We start from the raw sequence: 15135 nt of genomic DNA, 5'->3' as shown, positions 1-15135 counted from the left end.
TTTCCCATTTTGGAAGTCAATTTTTTTTCTTTTCTTTTTTTGTTTAAATGCATTTTTTAATGTAATAAAATGTTGTTTTCATTTTCTTTCCTAAATTTTTTTTCTTAATTTTAATCTTTATCAAATATGTTTATTTTATTTTTCATCTTTAAAACACTTTAAATAACATTTTTTTACTTTTTAAAATATTTTTTTTAGTGTTCAATGCACATTGATATCTAACATGTTCTAAGGATAATTTTGTAAGAACTAAAAAAATATAAGAACAAAAAAATGTTTAATTACAAGAATGAAAAATATATTTAAATTTTTTTCTTTTCCTAATTTATGTGAATTTGATGTGACACACTTTTCTCATTTAATAATGAATTCTTAATTTCATGTATTTAGTCAACTCCACCTCTTTCATGTATATAAGAAAGTTATTTAATCTAAATTCCAATTATATCTAAACTTTTATCAAAATTTTATTTGATGTAGATAGGTTATATTATCAAGTCTTGTTTGATCTCATTTTTTCTTTAAAAAGTAAAAAGGGAAGAAACATATTTCTACTACGTAATCTTATGGTATGCATGAGTTGTCATAATTTTTTTTTTTTACACTATCTTTCATTCTCACAAATAAAAAAAATGTTAGATTTAATGAAAAATAATATATTGAATAAACTAAATATCAATTATTATTATTCAAAATAAAATAAGATTAAAAGAAGAAGAATATTGATAAAATGTATTTTCTTCCATTTTATTTAGCATTATATTTTTTCTACTCAATTTAAAATAATGATGAAAACTTATCACTCCCAAACATCTAAAGGAGTTTTCAATAAACTCTAGCAAGTAACTTTTGTGTAGCTTACATGAGTTACACTTATTTATTGAATGTGACTGGACTCAATAGTCAAGGCTCAATTGTCTTAAATTGAATGATTAATTGTCACGTTCAATCTATCTATACAATTAAGTTCATAATCTATCAAGCGCCAAGTTAAAAGGTGTGAGTCCTTATTATGTTGATCAATTTATTTGGACAGTTCACAATCCTTCAAGCATTGAACCTAAAAAATGTAAACACTTATTATGCTTAATCGACTTGTCTAGATAATGTAAAATTCATTAACAGTGTGTTTGGATTGAAAGTTTTAAAATAACAAAGAATTTAAAATGCAAAGTAATTTAAATGAAGAAAATCAAATTTCATTCAATTGCATAAATAATCTGTTTGGACCATTAATTTAATGTGGATCATTTGGTTAATATCTACTTCTCATCCTTTCAAAACTCAATTGATTCGTCGTCACTATATCCTTCTACCTTAGAAACTTGTTCAACGACAATGGTCCAAGATTCTAACTACTGCAATATTCTCATTGATGGATCGAAGATCAAGCATTAACCATGTTTGAAGCTTTGTAACACTGATAGCATTGACGACAAGGAGGCACAACACCACCACGTTGAGGGATTCGTGTCAACATCGTCGACGGTGATGATGAGGATGTCAGAACTTGTACATCGATAAAACATATCTATTGGTAGAGATCAACGTTGTGGTGGAATTTGAAATTCCACCTATTTCAATAGAATTGTAAATTCCTTATTTTAAAAAAGGACTAAAAATTTGAAGAATTTATGAAATTCTGAAAGTAAATATTCAAACAGAACATTTTTCATAGTATCAATTCAAATACTCTAAAAAAATTACATTATCCCCTCTAAATATTCTATCCAAACACAACAAATGTTGAACCTGAAAAGTCTGGACACTTGTTATATTCGACTACTTTATAAATTTTTATAATAAAATATCTAAATAATGGTGTGAAAAAGTTATTTTATCCTATACTTTTTTCATTTATTATCAAAAAAATCCTAACATATAATAATAAATAGGTAAATTTACTCTCTTCTACTACTTTATAAAAAAATGAACTTGCGTTACATATGTATTTCTCTACTATTTTTCCACATAAAAAAAGGTTTATCATAACTTGTCATATTGAGATAAGAGGGTTTTTATAATAACTATTTAAAAAATCATGGTATTATTTTCAATACATAAGAAAAAAATACTGATTTTGACAACAGAATTGACAAATTGCAAAATTAACTCTGAAAATGGCAGCACGGTATGACACTTTTTTTATTTGTTATTCGGACAGAATTGACAAATTGCAAATATTCCAAAAAATATCACGATTCCCAGATTCGGCTTTACCATGATAGCATAGCAACAAATTAAATCCACCATCCATACGGATCAAGAAGACGAAACCAAACACCAATAAAACAGAAAAGAACTTTGCTCAAAACAGAAGTAATATTATTCATTTCGAAGTACCAGCAATTAAAAGCTATAAATAACTCCGTAAGATTGGGATGCAGAACTGGTGGAAAAAAAAAACTCTGTAAGATTGCCGTAAACGAAATAAATAGAAAAATTGAACTTTTTCAATTATAACATCTGCGAACATTCATTCCAATTCAAAATATTGCGCCTCACTGAATTTAAGCAATATCTCAAGGGAATGGCTGAAGAAGCCGCTAAAACTAGGCGAAGAGGAATATATGTGATGTTATTTAAAATTTGAATTAGGGTTAGTAGGGTCCGCAGTAAATCAGTTTAGTTGCCGAACTCAGCGTCAGTTTCCGCGTCAGCTATCCAAAGCAATAGGTTCTGGCAGCGGGAGCAGTTGAAGGGTAGGGATTGGCACATGAGGAGGGTGTGGAAGTTGTGCTGCTCCAACCTGTTTCTTCTCCTTTGGTACTACATTTCCCACTCCAAGTACTTTCTTCACTTCATTGGCAAGCTCTATCACCAAGTCATCCTCATGGCCTGCACATCAAAATATAAATGCGAAGCTCGTGTCATGCAAAGAATAATGTTTGACTGCACATGTATGTGTATGTTAAGGAGATAACTTACCAATATCATGCATGGCCTTTTCTAGAAGGAAAATGTAATCCCTGTTGTTTCCGCAAGGGCCGTATGCAGTTGCTATTTGCCTGAACGAGTAAGAAAAGATTAATGCAACCGAAGGATAGGTCACTACTTCCACATATAAATATGGGGAGAATAACATACCTAGCCATGTCTTCAAGTGGAGCAGGTCCCAGGTAGTATTTGTTGTTCACTTTGTCTGGAGTAGATGTGAATCTGTAGATTGACATCACATGATATGTATTAGCAAACTTGTCCTCGTAAGTACGAACATACCAATTGTGTAGCTTAGTGCATGTTTGATTGCTTATTTTAGGAATAATAGCTTATTTAATATTTTTTGCCTCTTTCCGTCAGGAATTCTGAAAAACAAGCTATTATTTCGTTAAAATAATAAATTTCCAAACAAACACTTATATATAGGTATGAATAAGCTACAGAAAATCACAAACAATGTATAATAACTTACACTATTACATCAGTTAAAGTAGGATGCAGTGAATCTCCTTCCTGAAGAAATAAATAAATTAAGATAGCAAGTTAGAAGTAGTGAATATTAAATATTAAAATAACAATCACTTGCAAGTAATTGGAAAGAAAAGAATAAACTTGACAATTGCATGTAACTCACCTTGAAGAAGTTTACAAGAGTCTTTCTGTCATATTCACATTCCCGTCGCTCCAAATACTAAACAACAAAAGAGTGGACAATTGAAGCCCAAAAGGTATATTTAGTCTGAAATCACTAATGAAATAACCATAGAGACAGGCAAAAGTGGAATTATAATCCACTGATCTTGGATAGAGACAGGCAAAAGTGGAATTATAATCCACTGATCTTGGATAGAGGCAGGCAAGATAAGATTGTAGTGGACAAAAGGCAAAAAGAATCCTCCTCATAGGGCAAAAAATATGGCTTCATAGAGATTATTAGCGAATGGCCCCAAGTTAAACAAAAATAGAAAGCATCTATCGTATTGAAAACACAACAATAATTTTAAAAGGGCACACACAATTAAGAGCCAAAAATCATTACAAGTTACATTTATAGTTAGCTTGGTATCTGTAAGGTGAAAATAATTTTACCTGCATAGCCAATTTTTCCTTTTCAGGGCCTCCTCGAACACAATAAGCAGCTCCCCACTGCAGAAAGATCGGAGAAATTATAAGAAAAACAAATCAACATATAAGAATTAAGTTCTGCAAAGACATAACAATGCACTTACGCAAATAGCCCCTTCTTTCTCCTCCAATGTGCAAGTTCTCGCTGGGTTTTCAGGCGTTCCCCGGTGATCAATGCACGCTGCAAAAATAATTTAAAATGCCATGTCTAAGAAACTGTGGAAGTTGTGCCAAAATAGTTTCACCGGCGCGTGACTTACCTAAATCAAACACGCGTCTGTAGTCCTTGATGAAACCAATAATCTTCTCGTCGTAATCGAATCCAGGGTTCCACACCAGTGAACCGTAGCCAAAAACCCAGAAAACCATGATTTCTGAGGAGAAAAGAAATGCAGCATAAGTGAATATTCATAAAATGAATGTATAAGATTAAATAACCATAAGAAAACTAAAGTGAATTAAAAAAAATAAATTAAATCAATTGTCTAAGCTTCAAATCAACGCCACATTCTGAGAGATTCGGGCGTTTTATTGCGGAATAAAAACAAATTAAGTGGCTAATAAAAAATCACCGACACAAAAACGAGAATGCCTAAAAAAGAAAGGGGGTTCTTACATTTGGATCTGGAAAGCTACCGGAGGGAATGGGAGAAGATTTACGAGGGAGAAGAGAGGAAATGCCAAACAACTAGGGTTTAGCAGAGAAATTAGGGTTGGAATGGTCCTCTCTTTCTCTCTGCTCTTTGTTGTTGGTTCCTTCTCTTTCTCTGGCTTGAGAAATGCCGCACACGAAAGATATGTATTTATGGTGTGTGCGGGGTGGCACGCGGATTCGGCTTCCTCCAACAACACAACATGTCTATCACGTGCCTCTTTTTCATACTAATAAAGAAACTAAAAAAAATATTTGTAATATTATGAAGATCATAGAAAAACAAAATTATAAATAACTTAAATTTTCATTAACTGGAAAATTTATTTTTAAAAATTTTGGAATTAATATTCTAAAGACATTGATTAGGATTTATCATTAATTAATAGGTATGGCTAGTTAGTACTCTACTGCTGTATTGGAAATTAGTTACTTAAAGAAATTTATAACTACAATTTAATTTTTTTTAGTGAGAATGATCCTTTTAAGAAGTTATCGTCTTAATAAGTTAATTAAAAATAATACTACTAACACTTAAGTATTTTTTAAAAATGCAAGTTATCTTAATTGAAAGACACTATGAAATGAAAATATGTTGTTTAAGTAACATATTAATTACATTAACTGGCTAAATAATTGTTTTAGATAACAGATTGTGGAAAAAGATTATCTACTTTTTAAAGTTGTAATTTGTGAGTTTATCTGCTTGATTTGAAGAGTCATTCTTGAAGAAGGGAATTCTGTGGAGTAGGAAGATACATTGAACCTGGACAATATGGGATTGGTATCGTTATCTGTGCGAACCACTTGAGTCGAGCCTGAGATTCAAAATGGAGAAAGAATTAGAATGAGAATTTAGAAAAAGTGACTAAACTGTAATAGGTTCAATGAATGTGGACATTGTAGTTGTTGGTTAGGTAAGTACTAATTAGGTTCCAGCACAATTGGAAATTTGAGATGATGACTCGTGTTAAATTCTATGGCATGCTTTTTACCTTCCATTCAGAATCGTGTAGCAGGATTAGGATTAGGTAGTTAGTTGGTGGTGAACAATAAAAGGAAAAAGTATATGAGGTGAGCATGTCTTTGTTGGGTTTTTTTTAAGAGAATAAATTATTTCTTTGGGAGATTTCACATTGGAGAGAAACTATTTGATATTCTGAATTTTTTTATAATAAAAATAATTTCTTGTATAAGTAACCAATACAGTATGTGTTGTGTAAAAGAAATATTAAAATAAATATTATTTTAATTTTTGATATAATATTAATTTATGTTCTTATTTATATTTTTTTATAGTATTAGTCATGAATGATAAAAATTATAAACAAAATAATAATTATTAGATTATTTTTATAAAATTGTTATTTTTTTCATCTATTTATTAAATTTGTATTTAAGTAAATAAATTTAATACGACTTTTATTATTGAACAGTAAGAAGTACTACTTAACACACTCTTTTTAAATACTATTTTTTATTAGTTAATTTTTTAAAAAAGTTACTAGTAAATAATTAATAAATAAATTCATTAAATGGAATGCGACACTAATTTTTGTAAATTTTAATAAATTTATGTTTTAAAAAAACTATATAAATAACGTGTTTCTAACATTTATCAAATTAAAAATTATTTAAAAAACATTACCAATGCATTTTTAATATATTTTAACGTGATTTTTAAAAAGAAAATTCTTATTTATTAATTATTTAATAATGTTCTATGTATAAGGTAGAATATATTTAAAAGTAAGATGATTACCTGTATTGTCTGATAACAACAAAACTGAAAAAAAAAAATATCTTTTCACTTTTTTATTTGTAATATATATATATATAGTAAAAGTATGAATAATTTAATATAATTCCCTCACTCCTTTTCAATTTTTCCTCCGAGACCAACGGATTGAGATTGGCAGTATGTCTCACAATTTTATTTTGTTTTTTCCCATTCTTTCACGTTCTAAAAAGTTTCACAAAATTCTTTCAAAATAATTTGTTTTGCGTTCATTTGATATCAATCCGTCCTGATTCATGCATTGTCTTTCAAACGTGTTTGGGATCATAACGAATATTATACTAGTTTAGGTAAAAAATTAATTGTTAGAGGTGGAGTTTTTTTAAAAAATAATAAAATGAGAACCAAACAATCCTTATTTTCTCTAATATATTTTTTTTTGTCACTGTGGTAAATTTGGATGTTGGTAGGGCAATTTGATTTGATTATTAGACAAAAAAATCATCTAAATCAAATATAAAATAAATAAATGGATTAACTTGATTCGGTTGTGATTTGATTTGATATTTTTTATTTTTTTAAAATATTTATCATAATTTAAAAACTATTAGCTAAACTTACATATTATATTATTTTAAAAAAAATTGTCAAATTATTCTTAGTAGAAATATTATTCCTCACATTTCCCTTTTATTTTCTTTTAATTTGGCACTCAAATAAGAGTTATTGGTTAAAAATGTTAGATTAAAAGAAAATAAAGATAGGAAATGAAAAATAACTCTTTTTAGAGTTATTATTTGAGTAACTTGATCTCTAACTACTTAAAATATTATATAATTAAAAGTAATATTATGTAATTTATTTTGTTAGAAAAAAAATGTATGAATAGCATGAAATGTGAAGAGGTCATTGCCCTAACTTGTTTGGGCATGGTGAATTAGGGATGATGGAATTAGAGAGGATAGAAATGCATAAGAAAAATGATATTTTTTTTATTTGGATGGATTGAAAATAGGAAGGAATGAAATTCATCAAAATCATTGTTGTTTGTTATAAAAAAAAATAGATTATAAAAAAGACACACCCTTTTACAAGGGCAAAAAAGACACACCAATCTTATAAGAATTGATAGTGAAACTCACATATCACTTGTTATTATCAATAGAAAAAATTAAACACAAATCATGATTAGTGTAAGTAAAGACTCAATTAAATGTGTCAAGCCCCTATTAGCCCACTCAAACCATGTCATTCTCATAGAGACATGAAATTTGTGTATGTGTTGTGGTGGGGTGGGGGTAATAAAATGACTATACATATTATTTGATTAGGAAACTAATAAAAGAAGAAAATTTGATTTCATACGATATTATATGAAATGAGTTTTTTTTATAATATTTCTTTTAAAGCAGTCACGTTAAAATAATTATTAATATTTGTCAAATTAAGAATGAGTTTAAATGTGTTATTAGTATTTTTCATGATTATTGTTATTTCTGAAATACATTAACTATATGTTTTTTTATTATTATTTGAAATGTTAAATGTGTATAAGGCCACTGGTAAAATGACTATACATATTATTTTACTAGGAAACTAATAAAAGAAGAAAAATTGTTTTCATATGATATTATATGAAATGAGTTGTATTTTTTATAATATTTTTAAAAATAATTTTTTAGCTAATCACATTAAAACAATTATTAACATTTGTCAAATAAAAAATGAATTAAAATGTATTACTAACATTTATTATTATTATTGTTACTTCTGAAATACATTAATTACATACTCTTTATTATTAATCGGAATGTTAAATGTGTATAAGCCAGACCCACTAGATAATCTGAATCTCACTTCTTAATTAATAGGATTCATATAAATTTTACTCAATGTTAAAAACTTTTGATAAGTGTTTTAAGAAATTGTTATTATTATTATTAGTATAAAATATGTTTTGGTTCTCAAAAATTTTGAAAAAATTATTTTAATCTTTATATTTATAATAATTGTGATTTTAATCATCGTATTTTTAAAATATGATAAAATTGGTATCTGGTGTCATGTGACTTTCGGGTATCAGTCATTAGTGGCATCAACAAACAAGGTTAATAGACTTAGGATGAGAGACTAATTCAACCAATTAAATATAAAAATTAAGACCAATTTTAATATAAAAAAAATGAAGAAACTTAAAAGAAGATTTCACACAAACAAATAGTATTTTACTAAAATTGTATTTTGGAACTTTCCACGCTATAAATTTATCACACCAAGCAAGAAGCCAATCACCATCTTCAATAAAAAAGCACAGAGAAATTTGGGTTACCTAAAATTCTTGATGATGATTTATTTTTTATTTTAACTTTGATGGTAATCAATGATATGGTCAAAGACGAGAAGTGGCCCGAATACGATGTTTGACGACCGACGTGGTCTTGAAAATTGCTAGGTATATTTTTCTTTAGTCAATGTTGAATTTCTTTTTTTCAAGGTTTCGAGTACATAGTCTTTCTAAACGTTTTTCAGACTATAATCCCGCGAGTGAGCTACGTCGTATACAATGAACTGACCAGAGTCCAACGAGTGCTTGTTTCATTTGGGACTAGGAATTAATTTTGTATCAGAAATTGATTTTAGGTTGAAACAATTTAAAATATTTTTTGTGTTGCATTTTATATTTTGTAATAAATTTTATTCTTAATTTAATTTTATAATAAAACATCTAAATATAAATCATGTTATTTTAAAATTAACTTTACCAATATTTATCTAAACACAATTAAATGTTACACTATTTCGCGTCACCATTAGAACATGGATCACATGTTAATTAAATTAAATTAACTCCTAAAAGAGGATTTATTAAGATGGAACCTTTTTTCTATTTTATAATGGCGCCGTCGTGCACATAGAAAAGACCGGAGAGGCTGGTGTGTAAAAATGGCCAGAGTTCTTTTATTTTTGTCATTATATATATATATTCAATTGAAGTTGGAGGAAAACTCCATTTGGAACCCACTGAAACTTGAGGACGGAGCTTAGATCAATAGTTTAAGGTAAAGCGAAAATTATGCGTTTTTTTTCTTCTTAAAATGAATTATAACTTACATTTAGTTTTGCGAATACGGGGTGCGTCATGGTCTGGAGCAAAGTGGCTATTTGGCTAACAATAAACATAAAGCAAAATTATTAATATTGTGATATATTTTAAAATTAGCTGTAAAGGAAATAAAATATTTTTAAATGGATCCTCAATATTGTATTATAGTTTCAAGATAATTGATTTTTTTTAATTTTTTTTTGGGAAAGTGAGAGTTGATTCTTGAATATAATTGCTTATATTTAAATTATAAACAATGGAAATACAAAAAAAAAAAAGGAAAGAAGAAGAAGAGTGCAATTAAAGAGAGACAAAGATTGCAAATAAAATATCCGTTGTCTGCTAATTAATAGTTGAATATATAAAAGTTATGACTTGAATTTAACTTGTTCTAAACACATGTAAACATTTTACCTTTGTTCAAAACATAAAGTGTCCGTTTTTTTTTAAGTTAAGATATATTTTTTCAAAGGCAACATGATCAATTATATGCCAAGCTTTTTTTTTGTTAGACAAAATATGCCATGCTTATCCTCCACATTTTAAGTTGATGACATATAATCGATTATATACCCAAAATCAATTCAAAAGCAAAAGATAACTCACGGATCATATTTGTCTCAATTTTCCTTTTCGACTCTTCATGGCCTTATTGTTCATTTCAAGTAGGGGTGTAAATGAGTCTCATTTGACGAATTCAAGTTGATTTAAATAATTTGAGTTGAATAAATTTTATATTTGGATCAGACTCGAATTAAATCAATTAAACTTGTTGAATTTTAGATTGGATTATGGATTTTAATATCTAAATCCACTGACCCGTTAATTTGCATTAAATTTTTTTTATTATTACTATTATATGTAATATATAATATATATTTTTAATTTTTTTTAAAAAGTTAAATATTATTAACTATTGATTAAACTTATCAACCTGAATAAGTATCAACACATCCTTAACCTTCAAGATCAAAGCGATACTAATTTTATTTATTAAAATATTTCAGATGAGTTTCTAAAAATATTTTGAATCTATTTACAAAGAGTATGTCTTGTAATGTTTCATTGATTTTGCTAGAAAAAAAGTATTTGAAACTCATTTCCACTATGTTTATTGAAACTCTTTATCTCAAATATGGAATGTTTAATTTCTCATTTCCCATATATAGATAAATAGTTAGTGAAGTGGGGTGTGACAACATTACAAAATTTTCTTTAATAAAAAATCTAATAAGAAACAACTGTGTGCCTGATTTATTTAATAAAAAATTTAGCTCATAAAAAATAGTGTTAAAAAAATAAACAAAATTAAATGTTTTAACTAGATAACCCAATCCAATCCAAATAGTTTACAAATAGATTAATGGGTTGAGTTTTATTTTTTTCTTCTTTAAAAATCGATTCAAATCAAGTCATTCAAATATGATTGGATTAAGTGATAAATTTGACCAAACTCAATCGAAACCAACCTGCTTAAACTCCTAATTTCACACATCTTTTATCCCTATTTTGTGTGAATTTACTATAACATGGACCCATGGACCCATCTTATATTTGAATATTTCATACCAAATTAAGCACAAACAAGCACAGATGATTAGTTACAATTTATTTAAAGAAATTTGTTTAAAATTATAAACTTATGCAAATCAATTTTAAATAAAAGTTAACATTAAAATAAAAATATTGCAAAATATACATGATTAGTTTAAAAAATAAATAAAAAATCATTTTGGAAAGTACACCAAAAATATTAATCTCCTTCCAAAATAACGAATTCTAGTTCTACATACATGAGTGAATATAATAATTAAAAGAATAAAACATAAGCTACGATGATATACGGTTATATGCAGTAAAAAAAATATATGATATACATAGTTATACATACACATTCGGTTCATGCAAGGCATTTTCTGCACTTCATTTGGTTAAGACCAGACAGCCACCATACTTAGAATCCAAAGCACCATAGAGAACTCAAAGGCAAAGAGAGTATGAAGCAACCCTCGATCAAGCACAAACCCAAATAGTGTTGTCCCTCCATAGTTGTGCTGCAAATACGTCACTGCAATAATCGAAGACAAAACTTCGCATCATTTCAGTTCTTGCGCAGAAGTTAATCTACTTTCTTAACCAAAACCAAATATACGTTTAAAAATATTATTAACAAGACACTTTGTAACACACTATTTAGAATACACTCTTTCCTATCAGATAAAATTTATGTGAGCTAGTAAATGGTCCGAGTTTCATTCTTGTATAATGAGTTTAATTTCATTATTTAGTGAAACCCACGTAAACTTCGTCTAACACCTGATATTGAATTGGAAAGAGTGTGTTACATTGGTGACCAATGACCAAGTACTGTTTGATATATATATATATATATATATATATATATATATATATATATATATATATATATATATATATATCACAGGTATATCATGTTTGAATAAGATAAAACTATTATTGACAACAAATTCTACTTGTTTGATATCCCAGTAACATTACTATTATAAATAGCTTTAATTATGTCTTAAATTAGAGATAATGCTCACCTAAAGCTTGCCTGGTTTGGAAAGAAGAAGGTCGTTGTGGGGTTACTGATATGCATATGTCCGAAGAATCCGAATCCCTACTGGCAGCAGGACTGGGTACCCCCTCTGGCATTTGGGTTTTCCATTGTTCAGATTCAACAGATGCATTGGTCACCACCATGTGCCACTTTGTGGCAATTGACACTATCCCTTGTGCTCTGTGTGTGATTCTTGCCGCACCCATAAGGCATAAAGAAGAATCCACATAATTGCACAGCCGAAAAAAATCTGCATAACACAAATCAATCGACAATCTTAATTATAATAAACACTGTAATTGACTGTAAATTATTAGATGGCGTAGAACTGTTATGGTCCGGATTAATTTCTACATAATACATAATCAAATATTGTAAATTAAAAAACCAGCTATGCTATTTAGTGCGAAAATGAATCGCATGAATCATTTTGGTTAATTTCAAATTAGAAATTTAAAATCTAAACCTCTAACAGAAATCAAAGGCGCATGAATCATTTTGGTTAATTTCAAATTAGAAATTTAAAATCTAAACCTCTAACAGAAATCAAAGGCGGAGTGGGATTACAAGTTTTTTCATACTAGTACGAATTTGTGCTAAAGAGAATTTCCCTTAAAAAACTTAGATACATTTCACATAAAAATTAGTTGTGACTAAAGACCACGTAAGAATACAAAAAGAGCAAAATCTATCGAAGTGAAGCAATAACTTTACCACAAGGTCACCGGAATTGAAGAAGGTGGTGTCAGATTTGGATTCCAAAACCATCAAGAGAGAACCCAACTGGCTAACCGTGACTGTCACCAAACAACTAATTATAAAGAACCTGTACCCATGACTCGTGATCCACAATTGCCTCCTAATTCTCACGTGCTCTCTAAATGTCATGTTTGCATCAGACCCACACCTTTCAAAGAGCTTGTGAAGCCCTTCAAACCTCAGTATCTGAAGCTCGCAGTTAAGCCTGAAAAGCACACACGCCAACAAGAACAACCCCGTTCTGTAAACCCAGGAAACCAAGACTAAAACAAACACAGCCCAGTTCAGGGGGGTCCCACATGGGACAGAAATTTCCATGCTAGAAAAGAAGATGGTTTTGTGAACAAGTTCTACGAAAAAGGAAGGTAATATCATGCACGCTAAGTATCTGAACGCTTTCTGAAGCTCACGCGTGTACCCACGTCGAACATACGTTGAGTCATCTTGTAACACATCTAGGAAGTAGGAACAGAAGCTACCTAAGCCCATGCCTGCAAACTCATGCATAGATTGAAAATTCCGTTACGATAACAATTTGTCAAAGAAATGTTTCAACAATCAATTACAGGCGAAATGAACTTGAAATACTCATCTTGTACCTTCTAATTGTTTGGAATGGAATTATAATGAAGATAAGGTGGAATAAACTTTAATTAAATGATAAACACAATGTAAATATGAGATGGTGTGTGTGGTTCTTTTATGACACCACAAACATCCTATTTAGGAGTCAATCCTGTGCGAGTCAAGTATGACCATTACGAGCTACAAAGTTTTTTCTTGGAGTATTTAAAACAACTACTTACCTAAGACAACTACATACTTAAAACTTGAATTTGAAACTACTGATTAAACTAAAATAACTTTGTGTTAAATACTGAATTATGAACACTAATTGAAAGAAAGTGAGGTGTCAATATATGCTAAAGTCCCTACGCATTTGTTTTTACATGATGTGACTTTTGTTTGGTACCTTGGGAAGAAACGGTAGAGAGTGAAGAAGGCGATAATAGCGAGGGCTGATTGCGGTAATTGAAGGAGCTTCTTGAAGTTGAAAGGGTAGAGTTGAGAAGCAGAGGCAGGGACATGAACGAAGAGAGAAGTGAAGAGAGGGACAGCAACGGTGAGGAATATGAAGACAACGTAGGAAATAAGTTTTCCAACGAGGGAAGAGTGGTCGAGAGCACACCATTTGAGGCTCGTGCGAAGGTTTCGCAGTTCGTGTGTCGCATAAGATGGTTGGAGGAGGAAGGGAACATTGAGTTGGTGTTTTTCTTCGTTGGGGTGGTTTTCGACAAATGATGGGGTTTTGACAGAGGAATCGATGTCGATGATAATGGCGTTGTCTGATTCTGTGGAGGGGTTCATTGTTAGTTTTGTTCTGAATAGTGAGAGACAGAGACAAACAGAGAGGGGAAAACAGAGCAACGAGTTTGTCAGTGTGTTTTGTTATTTTGACAACCTTCCGGTGTATGAGCAGAGAAACAGCAATGAAAAAGAAAACAATGATTAACATAGTAAATAAGTTAGTTTCAAGTTAAAAAAAGTTTGTTAAAAGTACAAAAATTATTTTGAATTAAAGGTTGTTGGGTTTGGAATAGTGTAAAATAGTATAAACGATAAAATATATATTTTTTAAAAAATATAATTTGTTTTATAAGTTAATCTTGAACTTTTATAATATGTTGTTTAAAGACATTTTTATTAAACATTATAATAATTAAAATATATACAGTGATGTTAAAGGATAAGTTTTGTTTTTGTTTTTCTTCTCTCACTTTTATTCCTATTGTCATTGCTTATAGGAAAGTATTGGTGACATGCAACATGACATTTCTAGTATTGAGTCTTAAAAAATATTTAATTTGTCCAACGAGAAAATATGTTTCTTTTTATCATATGTTTTATACTGTAATTGTTTTTTTTAAATATAATTATAAATATTTTGTATGAAATTAATAATTATATGTTTATTAAATAAACTTTAATTTTTATAATTGGTCTTTTCTATTATCTAAATTTTCCTTGAATTTTTTTATTCAAGTACTGAAAATGAAAATGAAAAAGAAAAAATAATATGAAGGTAAAAACTCATATTTTTTCGAACGGGATTTTTTTTAAATGTTACAAAATAATGAGATAAAATTATTTATTGATTATTTTTATTTTATTTAAATAAAACTATAAGTTAGTTAAGAATTTATAATTTAATTAAAATGACTTGTTTAATATATTTG

At 28.9% G+C, this 15135-nt stretch overlaps 2 protein-coding genes across 2 annotated transcripts; both read right to left on the bottom strand.

Moving 5' to 3' along the window:
* Nucleotides 1–2396: 2396 nt before the first annotated feature.
* Nucleotides 2397–4853, bottom strand: LOC114409059 (gamma-glutamylcyclotransferase 2-1-like). Its single transcript, XM_028372350.1, has 9 exons — nt 4682–4853; nt 4326–4439; nt 4170–4246; nt 4030–4086; nt 3575–3631; nt 3413–3453; nt 3088–3159; nt 2929–3008; nt 2397–2838 (listed from the first exon to the last, which is right to left on the bottom strand). Exons 2-9 carry the CDS (start codon nt 4432–4434, stop codon nt 2657–2659), a joined length of 675 nt encoding a protein of 224 aa, XP_028228151.1. The 5' UTR covers nt 4435–4439; nt 4682–4853; the 3' UTR covers nt 2397–2656.
* Nucleotides 4854–12305: 7452 nt separating this feature from the next.
* LOC114408335 lies at nt 12306–14266 on the bottom strand. Its single transcript, XM_028371358.1, has 3 exons — nt 13872–14266; nt 12854–13103; nt 12306–12389 (listed from the first exon to the last, which is right to left on the bottom strand). The coding sequence occupies exons 1-3, from the start codon at nt 14264–14266 to the stop codon at nt 12306–12308; spliced, it is 729 nt and encodes a 242-aa protein (XP_028227159.1).
* Between the last annotated feature and the right edge of the window lie 869 nt (nt 14267–15135).

The sequence above is a fragment of the Glycine soja genome, chromosome 4 (genome assembly GCF_004193775.1).
Source record: "Glycine soja cultivar W05 chromosome 4, ASM419377v2, whole genome shotgun sequence".
NCBI lineage: Eukaryota > Viridiplantae > Streptophyta > Magnoliopsida > Fabales > Fabaceae > Glycine > Glycine soja.
Note: the sequence above shows the minus strand (reverse complement) of the source record. Positions and strands in the feature narration are given on the sequence as shown.